At 33.6% G+C, this 25539-nt stretch overlaps 1 protein-coding gene across 2 annotated transcripts; it reads right to left on the bottom strand.

Annotated features, from left to right (window-relative positions):
* Positions 1-451: 451 nt before the first annotated feature.
* Positions 452-24487, bottom strand: LOC130800020 (uncharacterized). 2 transcript variants are annotated; one of them, XM_057663344.1, is made up of 24 exons: positions 24072-24487; positions 23851-23960; positions 23309-23381; positions 22877-22938; positions 17294-17435; positions 16903-17121; positions 16727-16793; positions 14871-15270; positions 14153-14300; positions 13860-14020; positions 10759-10858; positions 9877-9951; positions 9558-9692; positions 7663-7752; positions 4967-5149; positions 4792-4896; positions 4332-4490; positions 3352-3396; positions 3053-3274; positions 2464-2570; positions 2321-2377; positions 2149-2221; positions 1785-2052; positions 452-775 (listed from the first exon to the last, which is right to left on the bottom strand). In XM_057663344.1, exons 1-23 carry the CDS (start codon positions 24210-24212, stop codon positions 1891-1893), a joined length of 3036 nt encoding a protein of 1011 aa, XP_057519327.1. In that variant the 5' UTR covers positions 24213-24487; the 3' UTR covers positions 452-775; positions 1785-1890. The 2 variants fall into 2 exon arrangements, with proteins under 2 accessions (XP_057519327.1, XP_057519328.1); XM_057663345.1 differs by having other exon boundaries at positions 2149-2197.
* Positions 24488-25539: the final 1052 nt, after the last annotated feature.

Raw genomic sequence — 25539 nt, 5'->3', positions numbered from 1 at the left:
TGTATATCCTCTTTGAATATTTGTTAATTGTTATTTGTTAATGTTAAATTGTTAATGTGTTATTTGTTAATCTTGATTTTTAAATCTTAAATTTATCTATTTATTTGGTTTTCTTTGATTTGGTTTGTATGACTATTTTTAAATACTCATGTTGTTTATTTGGTACTTATTTGCATTTTATGTGTGTTTTATGTTTTTAAAGTGTTTATTTACATATATCAAATGAAAGATTGTAAAATTATCTTTAATTTGATATATTTATTATATTACCATTTTCGTGTCCCCGTGTCCGCCATTTTTAAGTTTGCGTTTTCCCGTACCCGTGTCGTGTCCGTGTCTGTTTTAGTGCAACCTAGTTAGTAAACAGTACCATGGGAGTTATTTTTAATGGGATGTAATGTAATCATGTAAAGAAAATTTTAATTTTCTCCCACAAAATTCAGAAAAAAGATTCCACAAAATTTGGGTGTAGTTACACATGTGCAAAACAAGTGTGTCAGCAAAATATTGTTGTACAAAATTTAATGTAATCAAATCATTATGATTTTTTAACACATGATATAACACAATTTGAGTTCATTACATAATTTGCGTGCGCTTTTCTATCAAATGCCTATGACCAAAGTTCCTATCGCCAAGCAGCATGACGAACAGGATGATTGTAAGTAAAAATAATATGTAGAGAAAGCCCCGACACAAATGGGAAAGAATCGTAAAGAATTGGCTACATGCAACAAACTCGCCATTAAAAATTGGCAATGAAATCTACACGCACCTGTAAGAAACACGAAATCTAGTCAGGCTCACTATACATAGATCAAGTAGGAATGAAATAGATACGGAACCAGCCAACAAGTACTCTCCAAATATTATCCAGCAAGTCTTGTATGAGACCGTCTCACCGTGAGACGAGCTCATACATGCACTCCATTGGAGAAAAACATAAAAAAAACACAAATTCTTGTGAGAGACGGTTTCTTTAAGAGACCATCTCTAATTGAGTCAACCCATTATATATTTTTTAAAATATTGTAAGTAGGTATAGACATTTAAGATATTCAAAATAAGCATTAAGGATATTATAACTAGGCATTAAAAATACGGTAAATAAGCATTAATCTTTAATAGGCTGAGCTTGAGATACGTCTCTCAAGAGACTAGCTGTAAAAAAAAATAATGAAATTTAAATTGTAAAAGCAGCGGTTTTTTTTTAAGTTTGGACTGACCCAATTGAAACCGTCTCATGGTGAGACGGTCTCAATAAAGAATTAGTGCATATATAACTATATAACTACCTACCCTTTCTCAATTTTACTTGACATCGTGACACGGGTAAGAGATAATCAGATAACCATTTCTAGATCATAGGTAAAGAAAAAACAAAAGGAAATGCAAGATAATAAGATTGCTCACAAATGGGGTTATAAATTCCCTGCAAGGTAATTCACAATGAGATTAACGGCCCGTTATGAACTATTAATCAATTCAACTCGGACCAGCATATCACTTTTAGTCGCATTTTCACCTTCCGTTTAATACAGATTAATCTCATTTAGTTCAGTTTGGCAAACCCGTTGGTTTTCATAGAAAACAACCTTACTAACGATATGTGGACATAATTATAATATTTAATCCACGACCAACACTCAAACCTCTGTTCTGGAATATATCTTGGATGATTAGATAAAAAACGATTAAAATTAGGCAGGCTTCAACTTTCAGGATATGAGATATATAAATCAAATAGGAAGTGCACGAGCAAGGAAAGAGAGAAGCCAACTTACAAATAGATATATCAACTCACGGGATGTAATCTCATCAACCCCAAGCATGAGAATCAAAAATTGCAAGGAGTAACTACGTTGACAACAGGCAATTTCAGTTGCTTTGCTATGACATCTTCAATGCTTCCTTCATTTGAGCCAGTGCAGCAGGATGCATTCTATTTATTGCAGCATTAAAGGCATCTCCATGAAGGGCAACACACGTTTGAAGGTTGTCTCTCACTGCATTCTCTAAGGACATCTGACTGATTGGATCCGAGGCTTTGATCTAAATCAAAATATGAACTTGCGTCAATATTAACAATCACCTGCACTCTGGTAAAAAATAACTTTCTTTATAATTGTTTGTTCCTAAACTGTGTACCTGCCTCTTCTTGAACTCTTTACTCAGAACAGTTCCTTCAATTTGAGGCCTGATGGAAGTCATGTAATCACCACTGAATAAGGAGAAGAAATATAATAGGACGGGGCGAATAAAGTCAATCAACACATCAGCCACTGAAATTCAAAAACTGATAGATATTTGAATATCATACCTGGACTCACCCTCTGACAAGTCCTCATTACCACCCATTATCACACTGGTACAAGCACTGAAGGAAAAATGTAAGATGATCAAATCAAGGATACATCACCAAGGACCAGATATAGAGATTCGTTGCAATATTAACATAACTACCTCAGAATCTGGTCGAGTTTATCAGGAACTTGTGGCAACCTTAAGGTCAAAATTATAGAAAGTGCTAGGCCAATAGTTTTTCTCTGAATTAAAGTCATATTATCAACCTGCACCCAATCAAGTTCAGAGTGACCATATAATAGCTCACAGCCTTGTATTAAACAAAAGAAACTATGAAAGAAATGTGTGCTAAGAATTATAAGTCTGAAAGTGTATCCTCAATTTTTTACGATACAAGCACAAGCCTAAACTATTGCTCCAGTGCAAAAACAATGTCGCTTCGCATAACATCACCCGCATTGTAATGGTTTTCAAAAAAATGTGAACCAATAATTCCCACACAGTAAAGGTGTAAAAAAAACCGTATTTTAGGTCGTCGAAAGGGATATCTCATGCTTCCGACCAATATTTAGGCATTACAATAACCACATCACTACCGTTACTGCATCACCATTCCATTACCACGATCGCGACCGTTACCTCAATTTTGTACTATGACTGTTGTTACGAGTGTTTCATCTACTAGACTGAAAACTAGGGTCTCTGTCATGACTAACTAATGTAGACAGTAAATTGCATGCACACTGACCTGCTCTAACCATATATCAACCAGACAGAGAAGTATGTTCTCATCCATAGGGAAACCTGCACCTTGGAGCAGTAGTAAAAGTGAAGACTCAGATGTTAATTGAGCTAGGTAATTGGTATTCAGCACTAGAACTCTTGCTAAAATAGCAGCAGATGATGATTTTACAGCTGTTTTTGAGGGATCACACTCATCTCCTCCACATAAACACACAACCACCAATTTCTGTAAGCACATACACGCAAATTTAATATTATATGGGATCAGAAAATTCAATATTATAGAGAAAAACCAGAAGGTACCTGGAGAGTACTGCTGATAAGTGGAGGAACTTCAATAGGGTAACACTGCAGAAAAGAAAATTGTAGAATCTTAGATCCAGTTGAAATTATGCACAAAATTGTAACAGCAAGCAGTGATCCATTCAGTGGCGAAATTTTGTTAATTAAAAGCATGAGATAATACGATCACTTGGATCCATTTCACAATAAAATATGCTTCGCAGTTTAGTGCTGATAAGTGGAGGCACTCCTAATGAAGTTTCGCCATTGGATCCATTTCACAACAATATATGCTTGTTAATTAAAAGCATGAGGTCATATGAGCACTTCTGTTTAAAATATATTGTAATCTTTTTTTTTTTTTGCTCTATGAAGAAATTTTGTACTCAAAACTTGACCACAAAATCTTACAATTAAAGAGTAATATATAGCCAAATTGGATCGATATAGATATGCATCAAAATATAGTTTCCAAAAATCAACTTCTTATAGTTTCCACTATACGCAAATTACAGGTACTAATGGTCAAAGTTGTGCATAGATTACCAAATGCAAACAAAAAGGGAAGGAGGGAGTATTTTACCAATTAAGACAAAAGAGAAATACAATTAGCAGACAAGATTTCTACACAATTGAATCTACTTGTACTTAAAAGACCTGTTGAGAAAATCTACCGGATTACATATACAAAACATAAAATATGGGGACCGTTTTTTATTCAAATGGACTCAAAGTTTGATCATTCACTCCAGAGTCTGATTATCATATCACGGGCTAATCAAACAGACATCCAACAACCTAATTTGTTTGAAGCAGAACCCTTTTTAAAAAAATTGGACCAATAGTGAAGTAGAAACTTTAAGAAATGGATCTATTCCATACAGGCATCTAATCGACTATGATTATGTCACACATAAAATCAGGTCAATACAGGGATGATAACATTAAAACACTATTACTATAGAAAAAAACAACTCAACAATGGAGTTACGTATGTATACCTGCACTAGAATATCAATGACAGGGAGAACCGAAAGAAGGCCCTTATCATTTACATTGCCAACTATCATATCCAAGAGCTTAGCTACACTAGAGGCATGTCGACTTAAGAACTCATTGCCACCCAAGATTATGTAATCCTCAATAATTTCAACTGCAACCTGCATTCAAGCAACAGAGGCACAGAGATAATGATATGAGACTGAAATCGAACCTGTTATAATAATCAGGATGACAAAAAAAACCTTAATCTAGTATCCGTTAACACTAGTACTTATTTATTAACAATATTCATTTATTCAATGTTTTGTTTTGCATTCGCTTTTGCCAAGATCTTGAGGCTTTTGAAGCAATATCAAAAAAACAACTAAGACTACATAGTTAATTATTCATACGTTTGCAGTAACCAAAACGAATACATGGAATCAAGCAAACGGAACCAAGTCAAACAGAAAATCTAACCGTCAGATGATCAAAACTTCTTTCAATGATATCCACAAGACTTGGAAATAAGTCCAATAGCTGAGTAACCATTGATGGAGCATATGAAAGGGTAGTCTCCCACAACTGAAAACACATTAGAATATGAGTGTTCCAGGATTCAAATTGTGGACCCTTTAAAAGCAATACAGCTTACCAGCATACTATCCTCCATAAGATTGAGTTCATCTGGACCATTCACATCTACTCCTCTTTGCAAAATGTGCAGTAATATATTGTAGCAAACAGGTGACTGATAACCAAGAGCCACAACAAAGTTCCTCAATGCGATAAGAAGCTGCATTTGCAAAAGACTTTCCCCAGAAGACTCTTCCCAGACCTTGAAAATAAAAATGTTGCAGTCAAAAAGCCACTCTTAATTTAAGAAAACCAGAACTAGCAAGAGTAACATCCTTTACAGAAGAGGCAGAAATGGTATGGTTTGAAAGAAAAGACAAGGGGACCAAAAGCAAACATCCTTCAGAATCAAATTTCACACGAAAGGAAATACTATCTATTTAATTCCAAAACCAGAAAGGTGGGATGTTTTTCTTGAGAGGGGGGAAGGGTGACCGGATACGGGAACATTTGGAATCAATATCAGAAAAATTGGAAAAGAAAAAAAAGAGGAATTGTTCGAAGTTTACGAGATTATCAAGGGATTACACATGACATGGGTATGTGAGGTGTGCTAGAAATATTCTTCAAAATTGATAGTAGGTTTCATAGGTCAAAGTAGGAGCTAGTAGTCAAGTAGTTATTACCTATATTTAGGAGCATAAAATAGTGGGTTATTAGTTATATTTATATTCATTTTGCCTATTAAAGAGCCCTTATAATGTATTCATTAATTGGATTGAATAAAGATTGGGGTCTTGTTTTCTCCTCTTTCCCCTTTCTTATCTCTATTTAAATTTTCAACAAGCTAAATGAAGAGTAACATAGGACACAGATACTGCCAGAGTACACACACCCATACCCTACCCAAAGCCAACTAACCAAAAGCTTAAACAAAAGGCAACAACATCATTAATATCAATTTCAATTTGTTATAAAAAAAGGAAAATTTGATGTCTTTTAGTCATCCGCTCATAATAATCTCACCTTCGGATTATTTTAATAATCCAACCTAGTGTAGGAGTTTACTCACACGCATATCCTATGACTTGGTAACGAGTGATGTTATTTTTGCAAAAACAAGAAGGAAAATAAACTTTTTAGAACAATAAAGATTTTATCCCTTCCCTCATTGTTTCCGTTTGTCCAGCCCCCACTGTTTGTTCACCCCCAACGCTACTCCCTGCGCCACCTCTTACCCGACCAACCATCAACACCAGCCCAACCACACCATAACCGGCCAACCCACCAAGAAAAATACAAGAATCAGTCCCACCCCACCTTGCCCAACCATTAGCAAAACCACATAACCCCAAAATTAACTACAACCTTCCAAAAATTCTACCGCCACTCCCAAAATTGACCACCACTGCCATCACCACCAAAATCGTCTGCCTCTGCCACCTCTACAGAATTGACTACCACAACCCACTATGGTTACCATCTCCATCAACCACTACCCCATAAACGATAACCATCACCTTCCTCCAATTTGACCACCACCCTCAAACCGAAAAAAAAGGAGTTATTGTTAAACCCTACACTGGCCAGGCTACCGGCATTGCCCAAGCTTCAAATTGACGCAAAGTTACAGTGGCATTCGATGGGGATGAGGGATTAGGAGAAGGGACCAAGGACGGCAAATGCGGTGTCAGAAAAGGTGGGGGAAGGGGGAAGAGACCGGGATGGGGACTCTTGATTGGTGGCTGCGAAAGTAATACAGTGGTCTAAAGTGGGGACAAAATTGGGTAGGGGTGGTGAAAGGGGTGAGGGTGAGGGGAGGGAAGGGCTGGACTGGGAAAGTGGTGGCAGAGGTGGGGGAAAGGTTGGTTGGGTGGGGAAGAGGGGGAATTCTTTTTTCTTTTTGATGTTTTTAAAAATTATTTTGTTTTTCTTTTTTATTTTTGCAAAATAACTTGAGATATCAGGTTACCAAGCCACAGGGTATATTGTGAGCAAACCCATACAATAGGTTGGATTATTAGAAAATAATCCAAAGGCCGTGGGACTATTGTGAGCGGACGAGTACAAGGTTGGACTATTAATATCAACTTTTCCTAATAACAAATACAGATATATACACATGTATAAGTCATGAACTTATGATACTATAATTCAGAAAGTAACATGTTAATAAAAGCAGCCTGTAGCTAACAAAATCTAGAGGGAACCATATTCAATTTCTTATTCCTGGTGAAGAACCCATGATCACCAGAAATCATGATAATAGCCATTATAAATCTGCAACTAGAAGAATAAGCCAAAGTCCAATAGCAACAAACCAACAACAAACAGAAACTAAAACATTCCACATGTCTTTCGACAATAGGCTCTATAATTGGCCTGGGTGAAATTTCACACATCACAACTTCCCCTAAGCCCAATACAATTAAATTTATACTAAACTGGTGATAAAAATATAAATTAAAACAATTTTAATTTAGCATTGCATTAAATTCTGCTAAATGAATTTCAACTTAAAAAATTATTGAAGAAACCATTAAACATTTCCTGGAAGTAACCCTTGAAGAAATTGAATAAGTTTTCCTGGCATTAATGGACAGAATCATAGTCTTCATTTTCTAGTCAGTGCAATAAAAGTCCGTACATACATATTTGTTATTAATAGGAGAATTATTATATTAAAGTCATTATTATTATTCTTATTATTAATATTATTAATTAAGTAGCAGGCAGCACCATAAGGAAGAAACTTGTACAAAGTGCAAAACATACCTTTTGGAAAAACTTCACCAACTTGTCAACATAAGGAATCACTTGACCAATATGTCCAAGAAGAACAGATATCAAGTTTAAAACTTGGACCTGACAAAAGACCATCAATAAGAAAATAATTAAAACAATTCTTATTTGAGAACCTTATCATCATGTTGGATCATTGCTAAAAATATCGGCAAAAGTAAATAAAGCTCCTAACACAAAAAATACTACAAAAAAGTTGGACAATTTAACATGGGAAGCTAATGTATTCCCTATGACAAAGTTTAGAACCTATCACTATCAGTTGCAAGTTCAGAACGGAGGTAATATATTCCCTATGACAAAGTCTACCAAATATCCAAAAGAAGTAAAAAAGTCTTTACTGTATTTTATGTTGATGGAAAAGCTTCATCATTAAATTTCTTCTTTCTACAAGTATTCATTTTGCGAGGATACTTTATCCCCTATACATGGCTCACCTCTCACCACGGCAGTGTCCTTATCTCTAAAATCTACTATACTTATCTGAATTGAACGTATCAAAGCATTAAGGCTTTATCTGAGCTATCTAAAGTTCACAGCTGTAAACTGAACTAATCTCAACTTTCTCGACTTATTTTTTGGTTGCACATTAAATATACATTTGCTGAACTAAACTTACAAACTGAACACAGAACCTGCTGGAAGCCTGGAACCAGTAAAAACTTTTAGCAGAACCTAAATTGTTTAAACTTAGTAGACAAAACTTGTTTTAAGCTCAAAAGATCAGGGAATCAGCATTTACGCTCACCCTTGCCCCAGACACACTAAAGAGTTTTTCACGGGTAAACAACCTAAAGCGATTTTTAATTGCTTCTTCTTTTAGTAGTATAGAAAATATCATAATACCCATGTGATGCACAGCTTCTTTTTTTTTTTTCTGACATATTTGGATAACATAAGAAATAAATTGTAAATTGTAGGTATATTCCCCGTCACTCTACAAAGTTAAATGCATTATTTTATATTTTAATTTAACACTTGAATGTGAAACTTTGGTTAATGCCGTATACTTCACACCTTATGAATAAAATTTTGATTATATATTAAACACGATCATGTTTTAATTTTTAATTTTAATAAAGAGCAACTGTTTAATACTTATAGAATACTCAATCACACTTAAAAAAAAAAATACAATACTCAATCACGAGTTTTTTCTTGTAAAAAAAAGACTTGCCAATTTTTGCTTATAAAATTAAATGTATTTTACATCAAAATTTTCAACTATAGATAGCACACTTAAAAAATATAAATATAAAAACATAATAGAAGTTTAAACAGAAAAGATAAACTTATCCCACAAAAAATATATTGACTTAAACAAAAATAGTCATAACCTAAATTTAGATAAAAAGATATATTACTAATAATTTAGGTAACCGATAAGATAATAAGAGTATATTACTAATAAAAGCAAATCCAAATAAAAGTATAGTACATGCAAAGTACTTGTTAATTTTCTAGTGTTTTAAAAGTTGTAATATAAAACGTCTAAAATCATTAAGCATAAATAATAGTGTAGTAATGACTTGTAGTAAAGTAAAAAAAAACAAGAAAATTGGATTTTGGAGAGAAAAATTTTGATAAAAATGACACGTTTGTACATTTGATAGAAGATGATGTCGGTGGTGTTTTGTTCAAGTAATAGTTATAGATGAAAGTTGGGACAAAGCAAGTCATTTGTAAGTCCTAAGTTTTTGTAGTCATCATGCTTAACCTATTACCCACAAATTTCGTTGTGTATTTTTAAATTCCATTGATGATGATTCAAAGCATATCATCCGGAAAAAACCACCATGGATGAAGAATGAAGAACTAACACGTAGAGACTCATACACGTAAAACGTCAGCAAAATAAGAAGATATACCTTTGAATCAAACTCCATGACCTCCTCAACCAAATTAAAACACAAATCCCAACATGACGGAAGAAGGTCCGTGAATTCCTTCTCGCTGAAGTTTGAGTCTTCTATAAGCAAGCACAAAGTCCTACATGCTGCCAGCTAGGGGAAACAAAAAACAAAACCTCTTCAACCATCGTCATATTTATAACTGGTGCATTACGAAAAGGTAATTTGGAAAGTGGAGAACAATGCAGGATCATTCGAAACTTGGAATTAGAAAGCTGAAAAAAATGAAACCAACTGGAACAAACAACTCACAGCTAGAAGAAGAGAGTTTCCTTACCCTGACAGCAAGGTCTCTATCTTGAAGCAATTTGATGGCAGCACAATACACTGATCTCTTGGTATCATCTTTTATCTGACCAGTAAGTAAAAGAATATCGAATCAGTAAAAAGGACTTTAAATGTTGAAAGAATGATTGGCTCAAAACGAGGTGTGCAAATGCCTCCTTAAAAGCAAAAGAGTCCAACTTATTTCATATTTCTAAGATTTAACCAAATGTAAACCATCACTCACTTATGGTAATAATATCTAGCAACGTCAAACAAAAATTGGAGACCATTATGAGCCTAGTCGACTAAGAAACTACTCTATAGTGGTTTGCAATTATCATAAGCGAATATAACTAAGCGGAAATCATGAAGCCAGTCACGCGCTTGATATATTTTAACTTTCTCATAATACATATAATATATTATGTATTTTAACTTTGAAATAATAGCAATAGTTTTGCATAGTACTTGTGATTTAAAACTAATCAAAAGGTAGTTAATATGCATTATACAACCTAATCGTATTTAATTTGTTGCAATTCTCAAAGTTGTAAATATCTTTAGCTCATTGAATAATCACAATTTACGTGCAATCAAAGCAGCATGAGTTAATGCTCCACCCAGTTCATAGTCTTCAGATTCTTGTCTTGGTACAAAAGAAAGAAGAGGGTACAGTATTAAAAGCTCACTATATAACAAAATGGATTTGCAGCAAGCAGCTAGACAATACATGAAATTTATTATAATGACAAGTAGAAGCTATTTAGGGATGTGAAATGTTTATTGTGAAATGTTTATTGGAGCTCAAAATATCTCTATGGTATCCCTACAGTCTTGAAGAAAGATTCTGATCTTTATATAATCATTAAGAGAGATGACCAAGTATGGTTACCTCGGAGACCCACTGACCAAGTATCAAAGCAACTTTCCGATGGATGATGCGCATGTTGGGATGATCATTTGTTAATTCCAACGATAATGCACCATTAAACCTGGAATTTCGATCAAGTCAAAGCCTATTTTTACAGTACTCACAGTTTCAATGATCAATCACTATTGTCGGATTATGACAACATCAACGACAAGCACAAACAAAAGGCAGAAGTAGAAACATCACTATTCACTAGCAATAAAAAACTACCAAAGTTCTTTATTTTCAAAATTAAAGAAACGTGAAAATTTAAAAAATAATAAACTAGCACAGAAGGGCATAAGGGCCTAAACTTCCTGGTCGAATCCCAACCCAAGATACTTTATCTTCGACATGGATACAAGATATCCATCCAACAGATCACAAGAAAAAATTCAATCGAAGCAAAAAGCATGCAACATTTCCAAAGTTAAATGTGGCAACACAATTTCACATTCATATATATAGTCAACCTTAGCTATCACTAGAATATATAAAAGAAAGACTTGTATTTCAATGGTTTCAATAAATTCCATGAGAATCAAAAGAAAAGAATTAGGAAGTCAATGCCTCAGCCCAGAAAAACAGGGCCCTGCATTTAGAACTAAACTTCTTTGGGTTAATGCAGGACAGTTTATAATTTGAACCTATCAACAATCAACAAACCCTATATGAAAGCTGCGCAACCAATACAAAGACCTCAACCAAAACCAAATTTCGGTTTTAATTAATGAAATACAGTGCCAAAAAAATGCTTCAGACTTATTAAGAGGCGGTAGTAGTATCTATTTGCACATTAAAGAAAGATATAAAGCACAATTACACTTTGACAGATGGTGCTGCAAGTCTGTAACTATTGTGATCATAGTATTATTCTAACTTCTAAGGGCATGCTACCAAGGAAGAAAATACCACTTCGGGTGTAAATTAATCATCCAGAGATATTTTCCCTCCTTTACACTATGTTTGGATAACAATTTTGGAGAGAAAAGAAAGGAAGGGAAGGAAAAGGGAGGGAAGGGAAAAGGAAGGGAAGAGAAATGGAAGGAAAATAGCTCTTGTTTGTATAGTTAGGATTGGAAGGGAAGAGAAATAGAAGGAAAATAGCTCTTATTTGTATAGGAGGGAATGGAGGGGAAAGGAAAGGGGATGGGAGTTAGAGATTGAAATCTTAACAAAAAGTATCCATCAAGTTCTTCCAATTTCCTCCCCTCCAAACTCCTTCCCTCCCATTCTACTATCCAAACAAGGATTCTTCCTCCCTTCAAATCTCTCTTCTTCCTTTCCCGCTATTTCTTTCCATCCAGACACACCGTTAGAGGGAGGAGTAAACATCACTAAACTATATGGACTCTACAACAATACTAACTCCTAAAACAAAACAAGATCTCATAAACAAAAAATTTCAATCTACACAAGTAATTTTGGAAGCGTTCATCCATAAGATGGTGCTAGTTATATGATTCATGAACTAAAACTATAATTCATACACAAAATACTTCCTCAATTCACCTATATTTAGTTGTATATGCTTCTTTAAATCCATACATCATTTATTAACACCCTCAATCAAAAACAACATCGGCTTCCTCCTTTTTGAATTTCCATTTATATTATCGATGCACATCTTGCGGCCCAAGCCGTCCATTTCTAAATCAAAGCATCCAATCCTCACGTATTTTACTCCAGCCTTAGCCAAATATATTCATTCCAAATCCAAACACTATCACTTAAAATGTTTCTAAATCCATCTCATGATAAGCATTACTGCTACATACTAAGAACCTCCAAATGGACCCAACATCAAATGATGAAATAATGATAGCCCAAAAGTCTTCCTATCAAACTGCCAATTACAAAACTTCGATAAACTAAAGCCTCGTTTAATACACCTTAAACAATAATAATCATTAAAAAAACTTTAACTCACTAAGGTAAAATTAAGTTTTAGTTAAGTAAAAATAAGTAGTGCAAAAATAAACATGAATCAATAAATATAAGTTGTAAAATTAAGTTCAATTCATAAGAAAGGAATGCAAAGACACATGATTGTGGTAATGGTAACACAAAGATACAGATCGATGTGGAGTAATAGGGGTGATGCAGTTGTCCTACGGATATAACAAAATTATGCGTATCCTTGCTCACCATGAGATGTCCTTTGAACAAGTTATTCAATTCAACGAAGATCACGTAAAAGCATCAATTACTTTATTATTTGATATAAAAGTTGAATATTGGAATTCAATGGGCTTAGAAGAGAAATCAAAGGCCGACAATCAAGATAACAAGAGTAAAGAGTGACAATTGACCAAAAGAATTGACATTTCATGGAACATAAAGGAGGATAATTTACATGAATGATTATTGGAATTTATTATTTTTAGTTGTAAATTAGTATTAGATTAGACCATATAGAATATAAGCTTTGCTATCAACGATCTCTAACAATAATTTGTTTTGGTTCATAAAGAAGACTCTATATTGTTGAAAATTAAAGTTGTGACATTGTTGTATAAAAGAACCTAGACAAAAATTAACTACCAACACAAGATAGACAGCTTAAGAAAAAAGTCAAGTCATCACGTCTTGTTACAAAATAAGAACAGATAAGCACACAATTTCAAGTTCATTATCAATCTTAGAGGGAATTTTTGCTAATGTCCATGACAATTTCAAGAAAAACCTTTGTTCTTTTTGTATGGGGGGAGGTCCGTGTAGCCGTGTAGGGGAGTAATGGTAATACACTTGTCAGTTTGGCAACAGTAACAAAGAGATGCAGAGTTATGCTTACTATTTACTTAACTATAAGAGAGAACTATACAGTGTGATCTCTCAATTTAAGAACATGTAGTATTTATTAACATTGTGACTTCTCTTTCATCAGAACTAAAAGAAAAAAAACTTGATCAGTAAAGCAGACTAAGACACTTGACATGTCAATAAATATATTGTAAAAATTAAATAATTTCACATTATATCTTTTTTGAGATCATCTTTGATTGTAAACGGTGCCAACCAGTAACTACAATGAAGTTAAGATTGATAAAAAGACAAAACAAAAGTCTCTAAAAAGGACACACCAGTCTGTGAAGCTTAAGTAGTTTGAGAGTTCGTAATATACATATGCAGCAGCTCCATAAGCAGCATCCTTGAGAAGCATTCCTGGAGTAATTTCAGTCATTGAACTAGAACAACCGCTCATTGCTTCTTTAAGAATGGAGACTATCACAGGACCTAGCAGCTATAAACAACCATTGTAATGTCAATTTCACAAAGCATCTTCTAGTCTGCAAGCAATCATAACAGCTACATCATCATAATAAACATCCTAAATGGCTAGACACATATGGTATGTGTACACAACTTCACCTACTTGGCTGTACTTGTGAAATAGAACAATGTAGAGAGCTTCAGCACAGGGCCTTAGTTTCTCAGTCCACTGCACCATATCCTGTTCATGATGAAAGCCTTCAGGATTCTGGCTCCATTCGTCCAAATCACTTGCTGATAAAACGAAATACCTGTTTGAAGTCACATCCTTAGCTAGATGCACAAGAAAATATCAAACCCAAAGGCTACAGATGAAAGCGGGTCAAACAATTAAACAGTAGGACATTTTGTGTGGAAGATGGATAGCAACTTCTGGTAAAAGACAACACAAAACAAACGAAGATAGATCCGACATATGCAGAGTTAAATGCAAGAAAGATAAAATACGAAATAATAATGTGCGAAACGAGCATACTTGAAGGTTCGAATTCAAAATGAAGATATAAGAAAGGTTATAGGCGTAGCAAATATTGAGGAAAATTGAAAAATAAATTTTAAGATGTTTTAGGCATGTTCAAAGACCGAGTATTAGTAAATTGGTAAGGAAGATAGAAATTTGGAATTCGGGAGACTCAAAAAGAGGACCATGAAGACCGAAAATTACCTAGAGGTAAGGAATGCAAAAAAGATAACAAGGATTTAGACTTACTGGTAGATAATTGAAATGTATGGAGACACATGACAAACATCTTTTTAGTAGCATGGTATAAATATGCAAAAAAAAAAACAATATAATAGCAATCAACATGATATAAATTCACCTTCGTATTAAGACATTGCACAAAAGCACAACAACATCATTAGGGAAGAGTGACGCAAGGGTCCCAGCAATGGCAGAAGAAATACTATTCTTCCTCTGCTCAGAAGTGACAACTTGTTCATCCACCACGCGACCAATCAAACTAGGACTATAGTCTTTACATTCCAGAGCAGATTTTACCAACACCATACACTGGATAAGAAATTGCTCAAATGAAAATAGCTCAGCCTCCGGATTGGTGATCTTAATCAAACAGAAATCTATGACAGGCGAAAGAACACCTTTATCACCAAAGGAGTAAGGATGTTTTCCTTGGAAAGCAATTAAGACCTTCATCATCTTGGTGCATGCTCTCTTTATGAAATCCCAGAACCTAGGATGTCGTTCTTGGAAAGACAAATCTGCAATTGAACCCAAGACAAACATTTCAAAGTCAGTGCATAAAAACACTACAAGAATAGACAAAAGTTAAAATCGCATGTTTCTATAATCTGGGACATTTCTCTTCATAAACCATACCACTGTCACATGATTCACTAATCTCCTTGCGAATCGCGAATCAAAAAAATGAACTATAGTCGGTTTTGGGCTATTTTAAGATCATTTTGAGCGAATCACAAGTTCAAAAAGCGAATTAACAAGTGAATCATGTTACACTGGACCATAGGCACACATACTAAAAGAAAAATAATCTAATATACTGATTTTCTACATGTTGAAGTAGGACATCTTGCTCTATTGAGAGCTAATACTAGCACGACGGTAAAGATACTTCTAGCTTTGAACAAAACATGTCTAGAACCTGAAAGTTTTAACTTGTTGGCACAAAATCTTGAACCCAGTAGGCAGTTTTCACCATAAACAAATCACGGATGTCATCGCAATTGTTATAACGGTTGCAATGTTGTGGACGCATCAACTTGCAACGTTATGACACGTTTTACGGTCATCACAATAATTTAAAACTTGAAAAGTTATTTATTTTATCATTGTAATTCAAGTTTTCTAGAACGTATATGTAAAATTAAGGCTTGTTATAAACCTTTAACAACCTAATACATATTGAATAAAGATAATAATGACCAATTTGTTAGAATAACAGCTTATAATGGTTGTTATTCCATGATATTAAATCGTAACAGGGTTTTACAGAAGGGTAAGGCGGTAAGTTCAAAATCCGTTATCAAGCAGTCATTATATAATGGAACAAACTCATTTTTATTCCATTGTTTTCACCACTCAGTATCTGAAAGATACTGCATGGCTTTTCAACAAAGTTATTGATTCTTCAATCTACAAACAAAGCAAAGTCAAGCAGAAAAATAATTTCAAATTCAGTTTATTAGATAAACCTCAAAAAAATTCAGTATTCGCCCACTCTCATCGGCACATAATTTTCTATATATACACTGGCATAAAACATAAATCTTCTATAATTAAATGCCTAAAGGATAATATTTTCTGCCAACCCCTCTACTCCAACAAAAGATACATTGCAAGTGTACAGGAAAACAGCACAGATAAATCGAAATGACTAGAGTCGATATAGGCAGAGAAATCCTTAAACAGGAAACTAAACTACAACGGAACATTACTTTCACTGATTTAAGTCAAAAAATTAGAAAATAAGGCTAGGTAATACTCTTGGTCCTGTTATAAGCGTATTGTATATTCATGGTCAATTTAAAAGTATTTAATTTGGCTAGGAATTGCAAAAATCATGAAAAGGTAAATTAAATCAGAAACCCAAGATATAAAAAAATATTATTCACCAAAGTGCCATACTGCATCAAATCCTAACAGAAGAATTGCAGGAAGGCCATGACATTCTTAAACAACAACAGACAAAAAACTTACAATAAGGAAGAAGTGATTGAATAGCACTTAGTAGCATAGGAGAAACCTCTTTGACCTGACGGACTTCCTGAAAAAATGGAAAGGATACTGTTACTCGGTTCTGAATTAGATGCCAACTAAGTCAAAGAAAAACAAATTTCAAGCAGACATATAAAAACAGGCTTGAGATGAAGCACCTGTAAAGACTTGGAATCACTTTGGTGCCCTGAAATAACTAACTGGCGTATTATCTTCAAACACAAGTACCATCTTTCACATATTAGATACAGCTGATTTTGATGTTGGTCCAAGCCGTTTGAACTGAAGTTATGCCCCAATTCAGAGAAACCAAGCAAAATTCTCTGCACATCACTTTGCCAAAGATGCCAGCAGTAATCAAAGAAATGAGAAGATATCTGCCAATAAACCAACAAAATATGCTATCACATATAACAGGCAACATAAAGAATATACTTAACGGTCTAAAAAGAACTTGAAAATACCCAACATAGCTTGGTGAAAGCAACAAAGTTTTTGTCTTTTATAGGAGGAGAAGAAGTAAGCTAGCTAATGGTAAGCCAACCATACCTCTGCATAATTCCGTTGGTCTGAAGTTAAACGCTTCGTTGATAGTTCCTTAAGAGTCCGAAAGAGAATAAGAAAAATCCTATGGGATGAAAGAACATCTGCTGATTGAATCTGCTGAGCTAAAGTGGTAAATAGATCAGGCCTGAACAAGTGAACGGGTTGGTATCAGAAGCATGGTAGGGAAGGTGCATATATATATATAGATAAGCATAATGGATGCACACTGTTGACATAAATTATAAAAACATACGCACATTTTCATAAAATTTTTTACCACATTGCATTAAGAAGATTGAACAAGTGATCTAAGTTAGATAGGTGGCATGAATTGGTAATGGTAGAGAAATTGCATAGGTTAAAGAGCATAGTAGTTATAAATGATTGCTGTAAAGCACATTACAATCATGTAACTACTCTAGAACATAGATCATATGATTTGGGAAGGAAGGTGCATTAATTTAGACCACAGTGGTTTTAAAACACCTCATAAGACTTAAGACTACATAAATATCACTTGCAATCAAACAACTATTCTGCAGCACTTTAACAAAGTACCTGATATGAATAAATGCTACTTCAAATAAGAATTCAATTAAAAATCAATGTTATTCAAGGCAGAAAGGATTTCACCTGTTCCTACTTAATAGATTCCAATAAATAGGGAACCAGGCATAATTCAGCTTAAACCAGTCTATATTTTAGAGCTGAGAAGCATCAAAATGGGAATTCTTTAAGGGACAGCAGGAAAAGGGAATAAAATGACTTTTTTGGTTCAGGAGTGATAGTTTTTTATCATCGCCTATAACCTAATGTTCAAGATGTTAGGAATAAATTATCAAATTGCAAAAGGGTACGCCCATACCAATATGCATAGTTAAACATTATTAAAGACTAGAAAAACGCTTAATTAAATAACAGTTGGGTGGGTCCTCGCTCATTGCCAACTACCAACCCCCTCCCACTTCCTAAAAAAATCATAACATGCTTGCAAGCAGGGTCGGAGCCAGGTCTTTAAACTAGGGGGCTAAATAGAAGGTCAAATGACCAATATACTAAAAATATTTTACGTATAGTATAAAATACTAGCTCTAACATTATATATCCTCAATTAGTCAGGGGGGCTGAACTAAAGATATAACAATATAATAAGGGCAACCCGCCCGCCTCCTATGTGGCTTTGCCCATGCTTGCAAGAAAAGTTTAACTTTACCAATTTTAGAGTTCAATTGCAGATTCACTATATATAATCATATAATATGGGAGTTCACTTCTCTTAAATCAACACAGATTCACTATATGATGAGGGGTTGAAGTCACCAGGATGCATAAATAAGGAGTTCCATTCCTTAAAGAAGAAATAGCAAACAACGAAAAGTATTCCAAGAACATAAGAAAAAGTGAGCAGAAAAGGATTATTCTAATCCATCAATGGGTAGCTGGATCCACTCTCTAAGACTGTGAACCTCTTAATCCACTCTCTGAGAGTTCCATTTTCGTAAGATATTTGAATATACCCAAAATTGCGAAAGATGCAACCTTATTGCTCATATTGCTTAATCAAATAGTTGACGAAATTGGAAAGGAAAATGTTATTCAAGCAGTTACCGACTTACCGACTAGCCAACAAGGCGACAATCGTCTAAATATGTGAAGGCAAGTAAGAAATATTTCATATTAGATTCCATTACTTAATCTTTTTTTTTAAATATATTCCTTAATCTTAGCTCAAAGCATTCAAACTAATATGTATGTTTGTTCTTTAATTTTCTAGGAGGATTACAACCCAAAGATACCATCTTTATTGGACTCCACTCCGCTATGTTACTTGAACTCTTATACCCATTTCTGAAGTATCCAACATTACAACATTCTGAAATAATCCCAATGTTTCAAACCACAATTAATGTGTCCAAGTGTCGTACTCATATCTGAATCAAGGTTCCAACACTACTTAAGGTAAAGAGATGAATAACAGAGGAACTCTTATGTTGCACATTGCTTGGATTTGACATTGGAGGACATAGGAAATTCTAAAAGTCATCAATGCTCTAAAGAAGAGCATGTTCAGCAATGATTTTATCTATAAACATAATTCTCTTGAAAACATGATGAGAAGGTTCACTACGCAAAAGAATATGCATAACCATGCGGTCACAAGATTAGTTACTTCATACAATCACGTTATTGCAGGTGTTTGGCAAACGGTTGATAGCTAGTAGCTGATTACAGTGGTTAATTTGACCAGCTAATTTTATTAGCTGATTTTGAACTCACTGCTATGGAAAGCATATTCAATAACAGCTTATTAAGCTGTTTCAACTAGCTAATTTACCAAATATTAGCATTGGCTGGTTTGACCAACCAACCCTCTAATTGTATTAAAATAAGCTAAAATTGCCCAATAAGTTATTTTGTCGAACGCCCACATTGTTTTGTAATCCTTATCCTCAAAAACTTTGCCATAAAGATTCTAAGCCTTAGATAAAGTACTAGTAGTTGTTAGAGAAATTAAGATGCTTCTCAACAAGTCTAATTCAATCATTACTCTAATAATCTACATTATTATTTTCTAATCACTAGAAGCTAACTTATTACAAAATTTTTACAACTCACATCTTTATACCCAGAAAATGAATCAGCTAGATTAAGATCGATTGGAATTCATGGTGCATATCAAATATAATCAAGCTTTGATTTCCATGACAAGTTATCTCCTAAAAAACAAGTTCATAGTCTATGTAACAGTTCCAAGAATCCTCCCAAATAACCACTCATTATTCTCGTCAACATTTTTTAAGGAAATTTGATCAACGGTATCTTTCTCCTTGTAGCAGCGTTGCAAAGATCAAACATATTTGACAATTAGCATACACCATATCACCTAATTGATCTATAGGAGCAATATACATCAAAAAAAGTAAATAATAATTGGGGTGTGAAAATTTGTATTCAATTAGGATTAGGATCAAATGATCCTATCAACATTAAGATCTTTCTTACGATTGAAATCGTTCACAATTTCTTGGATCATAGAAACATAGGATCAAAGTTTTATACTGTGGAATCATAGGATCCTAAATTTGGTTCGAAAATTTAATAACCATGAATGTAGACTTATTTAGTGTACAAGTAATTCCAAAGGGCTATATAAGATCCCATGAACACTTAATATGTTTGCATATTTTCTTTTGTTTTCATGTTTTGGTTCTTGATGTGTTATTTGTGTGTTTTTGGGTACGTTTTTCTTTTCGCAATGTGCAAAAAATGCAGCTTCCCCATGTCAATTTATGCATATATAATGATAACTATGTTGCTCCGAGCTCAAAGTGTAATTGAAAAAATGCTGATTTTGATTTTGGCACTTTCCTCACACCCAAAGACTATCGCCTTCGATAGGCGCCTAAGACTTAGGTTCTAAGGATCCTATAGCGTCTTCAGTGCCTCACATTGTTTAAGAATAAGATAAAAACAAATAGGAAGCTTTCAATCAGCAATCTCAAACCCTTAAAGTCAAAAGCATCTTAGGGCGCCTCACGGCATTTAAAAGTTAGATGTAAACATTTATGTAGGAAGCTTTTAATCAGAAATCTCAAACCCTGAAAGTCAAAACTGTTAAAAAATCATAAATAAATTAAAGATACTTTTCTAGACATATTTTAAGCCAAAAAAAAAAAAAACAGAATTGTTTATAACAGTATAACCTGATATGCTTTGTATAAAGTTTTGTTAATATAAATTTCATACTAATATTCTTGCTTCTCTAGTAACCTTCTCTACAACATGATGAGATCTATATAACTGAAATATGAGAATCTGAAACAGACTTCTCCGCGCTAGGAAGGGAGGTGATACTTAAAGGAACCTTCTTCTGATGTAAGACATGGTGTTTCTGCCTCAAGTGATGGGGCATAGCCCATAGATTCTTGGAGGTGGTGATATTCAAAAATGTAATTTTGCTTAAGGGGCGTATAGTTCTAAGTTGTAACAGATCCCTTCAAAGTCTAAGTCCTTTCTGGACTCACGTTATCGAAACAAAATAGTGAGTGTGACAAATTGTTACAAGAAAACCCATCAGATTATAATTACAACACTCGATTTGACTATTTGCCAAGTTTTTTGCTCTAGTAACTCTTTGTGTTCAGCCTCGATTATCGTCAATTCCCTACCAATGATACACATTTATTTGGTTCTATTATGATTTACGATAATAAGATGGTCCATTAAACCATGTGTGCTTAATTATGTGAGGCCAATGGTATTGCAATCAATAGTCAACCAAAAATTACTTTGGTAATTCAAAAGTAACTAGTACAAATTCGACTCCTCACAACAATCCACCTAGGAAGAAATCAACTTTGATTCATTAGGGCCATAGCATAAAACTCTAGATGTGTGTACGGTCGCGAAACAACTTTTGTAGTGTAAATGGTTTCATGACTTATCTCAACCTATAGTATATGGCTATATTGCAGTAGTTCAAAAAATGTTTACTATATGTTCGGGAAGCGTACAATGTTCTACACAATGATTGGCGTAACAATAAATGTTGTTTTTAATTATGTTTGAGCTTGAACTCCATCTACAATTGTCATTATGGAAACCACTAAAGTGTCCCGTGTTCAAACAAAAGCCTATACAAGATTTCAGAGGGAAACATTAAGCATGAAACTTGACTTATTAATGAGCATGAAAACTAACTTTATGGTGTCACTAAGGCCTTTGAAGTGTTATTGGTTAAGTTTAAGACTCTTAAAACTCAACATACCAAGATCTTGTTGAAGTATTCCCATTGTTGTAAAAAAACAATTTAGTCAATAAGTCAGACAGCTCCATGATGTAACTAAGGCTTGTAGAATAAGTTTAAAATCAAAAAAACTCAACATACAAAGGTCTTACTATAGCATTTCTATGGTAATAGGCAATCACATGGCCACATGGAGAAACGAATTTAATGAAATAAATTTCATTTAATCTATCATTAAAACGAGTTGATTTAGCATATTATAGGAAATTTAAGCTTTTGAGGCAGCTTTAATTTTTCCAACATTTAAAGAATCAAGTCAAGTCCATAATGAACCTTCCAAACCATTAAAATTTTTCATGAGACAAGCACACACAGACGCTATAAGAGAGGACAACTCTCTAATGATAGAAGTTTCGCAAAGAAAAATCCCTTATTCCACAATCCAGGCATAGACAAAATCCAATAAAGGTAGAACACTGTCAAATCCAATAAGGACAAATCTTTGGAAAAGGTTGCAGACATATGTCATCCTTAAAGCCTTAAAAATCAAGATCCATGAAGAAGTCTCACAGAAGGTTCAAGAATAAGTAAAGGAAATTGCATGTATTCAATTCAACCTCCCACTTAAAATAATAAAAGGTATCTCAACCAAACACTGGAAAAGATAATACAACATAAAGTTGAACATGCAATTCAACAACACATTGTAATTTACAAAATCATAAAGAAAGAATCATTTTACACAAATAAAAAGAAAGAATCAATCATCTATGCAAAAAAAAAAATTATTAAATTATATTAATACAAGATAGAATGCATCACAAGATAGTTTTACTTACCACTCTTTAGGGTAATCAAATCGTGCAATTTTTGATATTAGTACTGCCAATACCAAAGCTATCTGTGTTCCTCAAGAAATAAGATTTCAGCAAGAACAAAAGTTAGTGGATAGCATATAGCAGATAGATAACTGATAATTTATAGCATGAATTCATTTGACTAATTAATCATTTAGAAGCTTCAACTAATCAAAAAAGTTAACTAAAAGAAAACAGACATTGCAATAAATTGCCAATATTTTCTCAAAGCTTTGAGATAAGGAGCTTGTTTGCAAGCCTGTAATAGATTGGTAAGACCCCCAATATACTTCTAATGAGATAAAATTCTAGTGATACAGAACCTACAGTCCCACATGCTTAGACATCATCAATCTAGCAGATCTAAACTGCATGCAAAATGAACCCTTGAGAGAGTCACAGTATATACACTACCTTATCATTTTCTTCTCTCAAGTAAGATAACAATTTTTGCCTTAGATACAACTTCTCCTCACTGCTAATTCCCCTGTGAAAAGAACCAAAGATATCAATTACAGGTAGCGAAATATAAATCAAGCAATAGCACAAAGCAAATCATCTCATTATAGACCAACAGATTTAACCCGTCACCTATCCCCTTAAAATCAAAAGAAACCCCAACCATCCTCGCTTAAAATCAAGGAAAACAAACAAGGAAATAAAAGACAAGCAAAGGGAATAAAGTAGTATTGACTCGTAGGTGTAACTTGCATGTATTTTAGCATAATTCTACTAATTTGGATTAAAATGTTTTTCGCAATGTGTAAAATCTAAGCCATCATTATAGGTCCTCACAATCAAGTAACAGATTGTGGAGAGCTTATGCATTGCATCATACTTGAAGGAAATCTAATAGAGCACTATCAACAAAAACAAGGTACTAAACTGATAAAATCATTACAAACAAACAGTCAATGCAACTAATCAAAAAGCCCAGATTTGACAAATAAACTTACATAGAGTCTCTGCGAGTTCTCCAATATCGATTAATACTATTCTTGAAATAAACAGTGGCCATTAAACGAACATCAACTTGAGCAGCCAAATGCTGTGCAGTAATAACCTCCTGCATTTCACAACAAAATCACGGAAACCTTACATTCATGCAAATGCCACCAACTTTCAATTGAAAAATCCTATTGTGATTAAACCCTAGAAATCAAAAGAAAGTATATACCATTAAGCAAGAACAGAAACCAGGACGGCTTTCAGATTGAGAAAGCGCGGTTTCAGCAGGTTTGCGAACAGTTTGGTCGCCGCTGAGAGAATTAGCCAGTAATTGGTACATCATCGGAAGGTCTGAAGCAGATAACGCCATTGAAATTTTCTTCTATAAATCCTCCTTCTACAATCTCTTCCTTTCTCTCACTACTTCTGAATCGACTGCGAGATGAAATCTGATGAGATGCAAATTTATGTAAGTCTGCGCAAATGATTAGGGATTTGATGAATGAGAGAAAAAATGGAAGATGAAGAAAAGAGTGAAGGAGCAGGCTAATTCAGAGGGTTACTGCAAGGAGAAAATGAGTAGGAAATTAAGTCTCCCGGAACTTCTGTCACTAAAAAATGAAATACTGAACCAAAGGTTGACAACATGGAATTTTTTTTTTTTTTTTACTAATCTTTAGTATGTACTCCCTCTTATTCACCTGTCTTATTTCAAGTCACATTATACCTCTTAATTTTATTTTGAATATGATAATTTTATTGATTTACTTGTATTAAATCTAATTTTTTCAAACCTTTATTCCTACTAACCTTACTTTATTGCTATTAAAATTTAAAAACACTTTACTCTTTTCTTACACATGTGATCTCATTTGACCACCTAAAAAATGGTGAAAAGTCAAATGGGACACATTGACCGAGTAGGAGGGAGTATCATTTATCACTTTTAAATTGTATTTTTAAAAAATTTATGATCGAAAGAAATCTTGTTTTCTTAATTTCAAATCTTTATACTCACTCTGTTTCGTTTTGTTTGTCCACTTTAAATTTTTCCACTTTAGGAGAAAGAAATTTAATTTTGATTTTTTAAGTATATATTTAAGACAAAATATATTCATGTAAAATCTTGTTAGATACGTCTTAATACAAATAATTTTAATATATAATTTTTACAATTTTTTATTACGTGTACTATGAGATATCGAGACTTAAAATCTGCGTTGAATTACGTAAAAAAAGTAAAGTGGGCAAACAAAAATGAATAGATGAAGTAATTTATTTAAAATCATGTACTCCCTATGTTCCTCCCTATAAGAATGTTTACGCACATTAAGAAAATAGAATATTTAAAATATTGGATAGATTATTTTATCAAATAATAAATTTAATGAAAGAAAACGTAGGGATCATAAACATTTAAAAAATATTAAAAGAATGTTTATGGGAAATATAGGAATCACAACTACTAAAAGAAAATATTTTTATAAATTAGGTGAAAAATATATGAAGATTATAAGAAATATAAAAATCTTAAAATGAAATTAGTGGTAGGTATGTGGGGACTATAAGCATTACTAACAAATTTAAATAAAGATGAACAAAATTATTTTTATCCAAAATTTATAATATAAATAAAAAAATTATTTATAATAACAATTAAAACACTCAAGAAAATAAAGATTCTAGGAAACGAAAGA

The sequence above is a fragment of the Amaranthus tricolor genome, chromosome 14, assembly GCF_026212465.1.
Source record: "Amaranthus tricolor cultivar Red isolate AtriRed21 chromosome 14, ASM2621246v1, whole genome shotgun sequence".
NCBI classification, from domain to species: Eukaryota; Viridiplantae; Streptophyta; class Magnoliopsida; order Caryophyllales; family Amaranthaceae; genus Amaranthus; species Amaranthus tricolor.
Note: the sequence above shows the minus strand (reverse complement) of the source record. Positions and strands in the feature narration are given on the sequence as shown.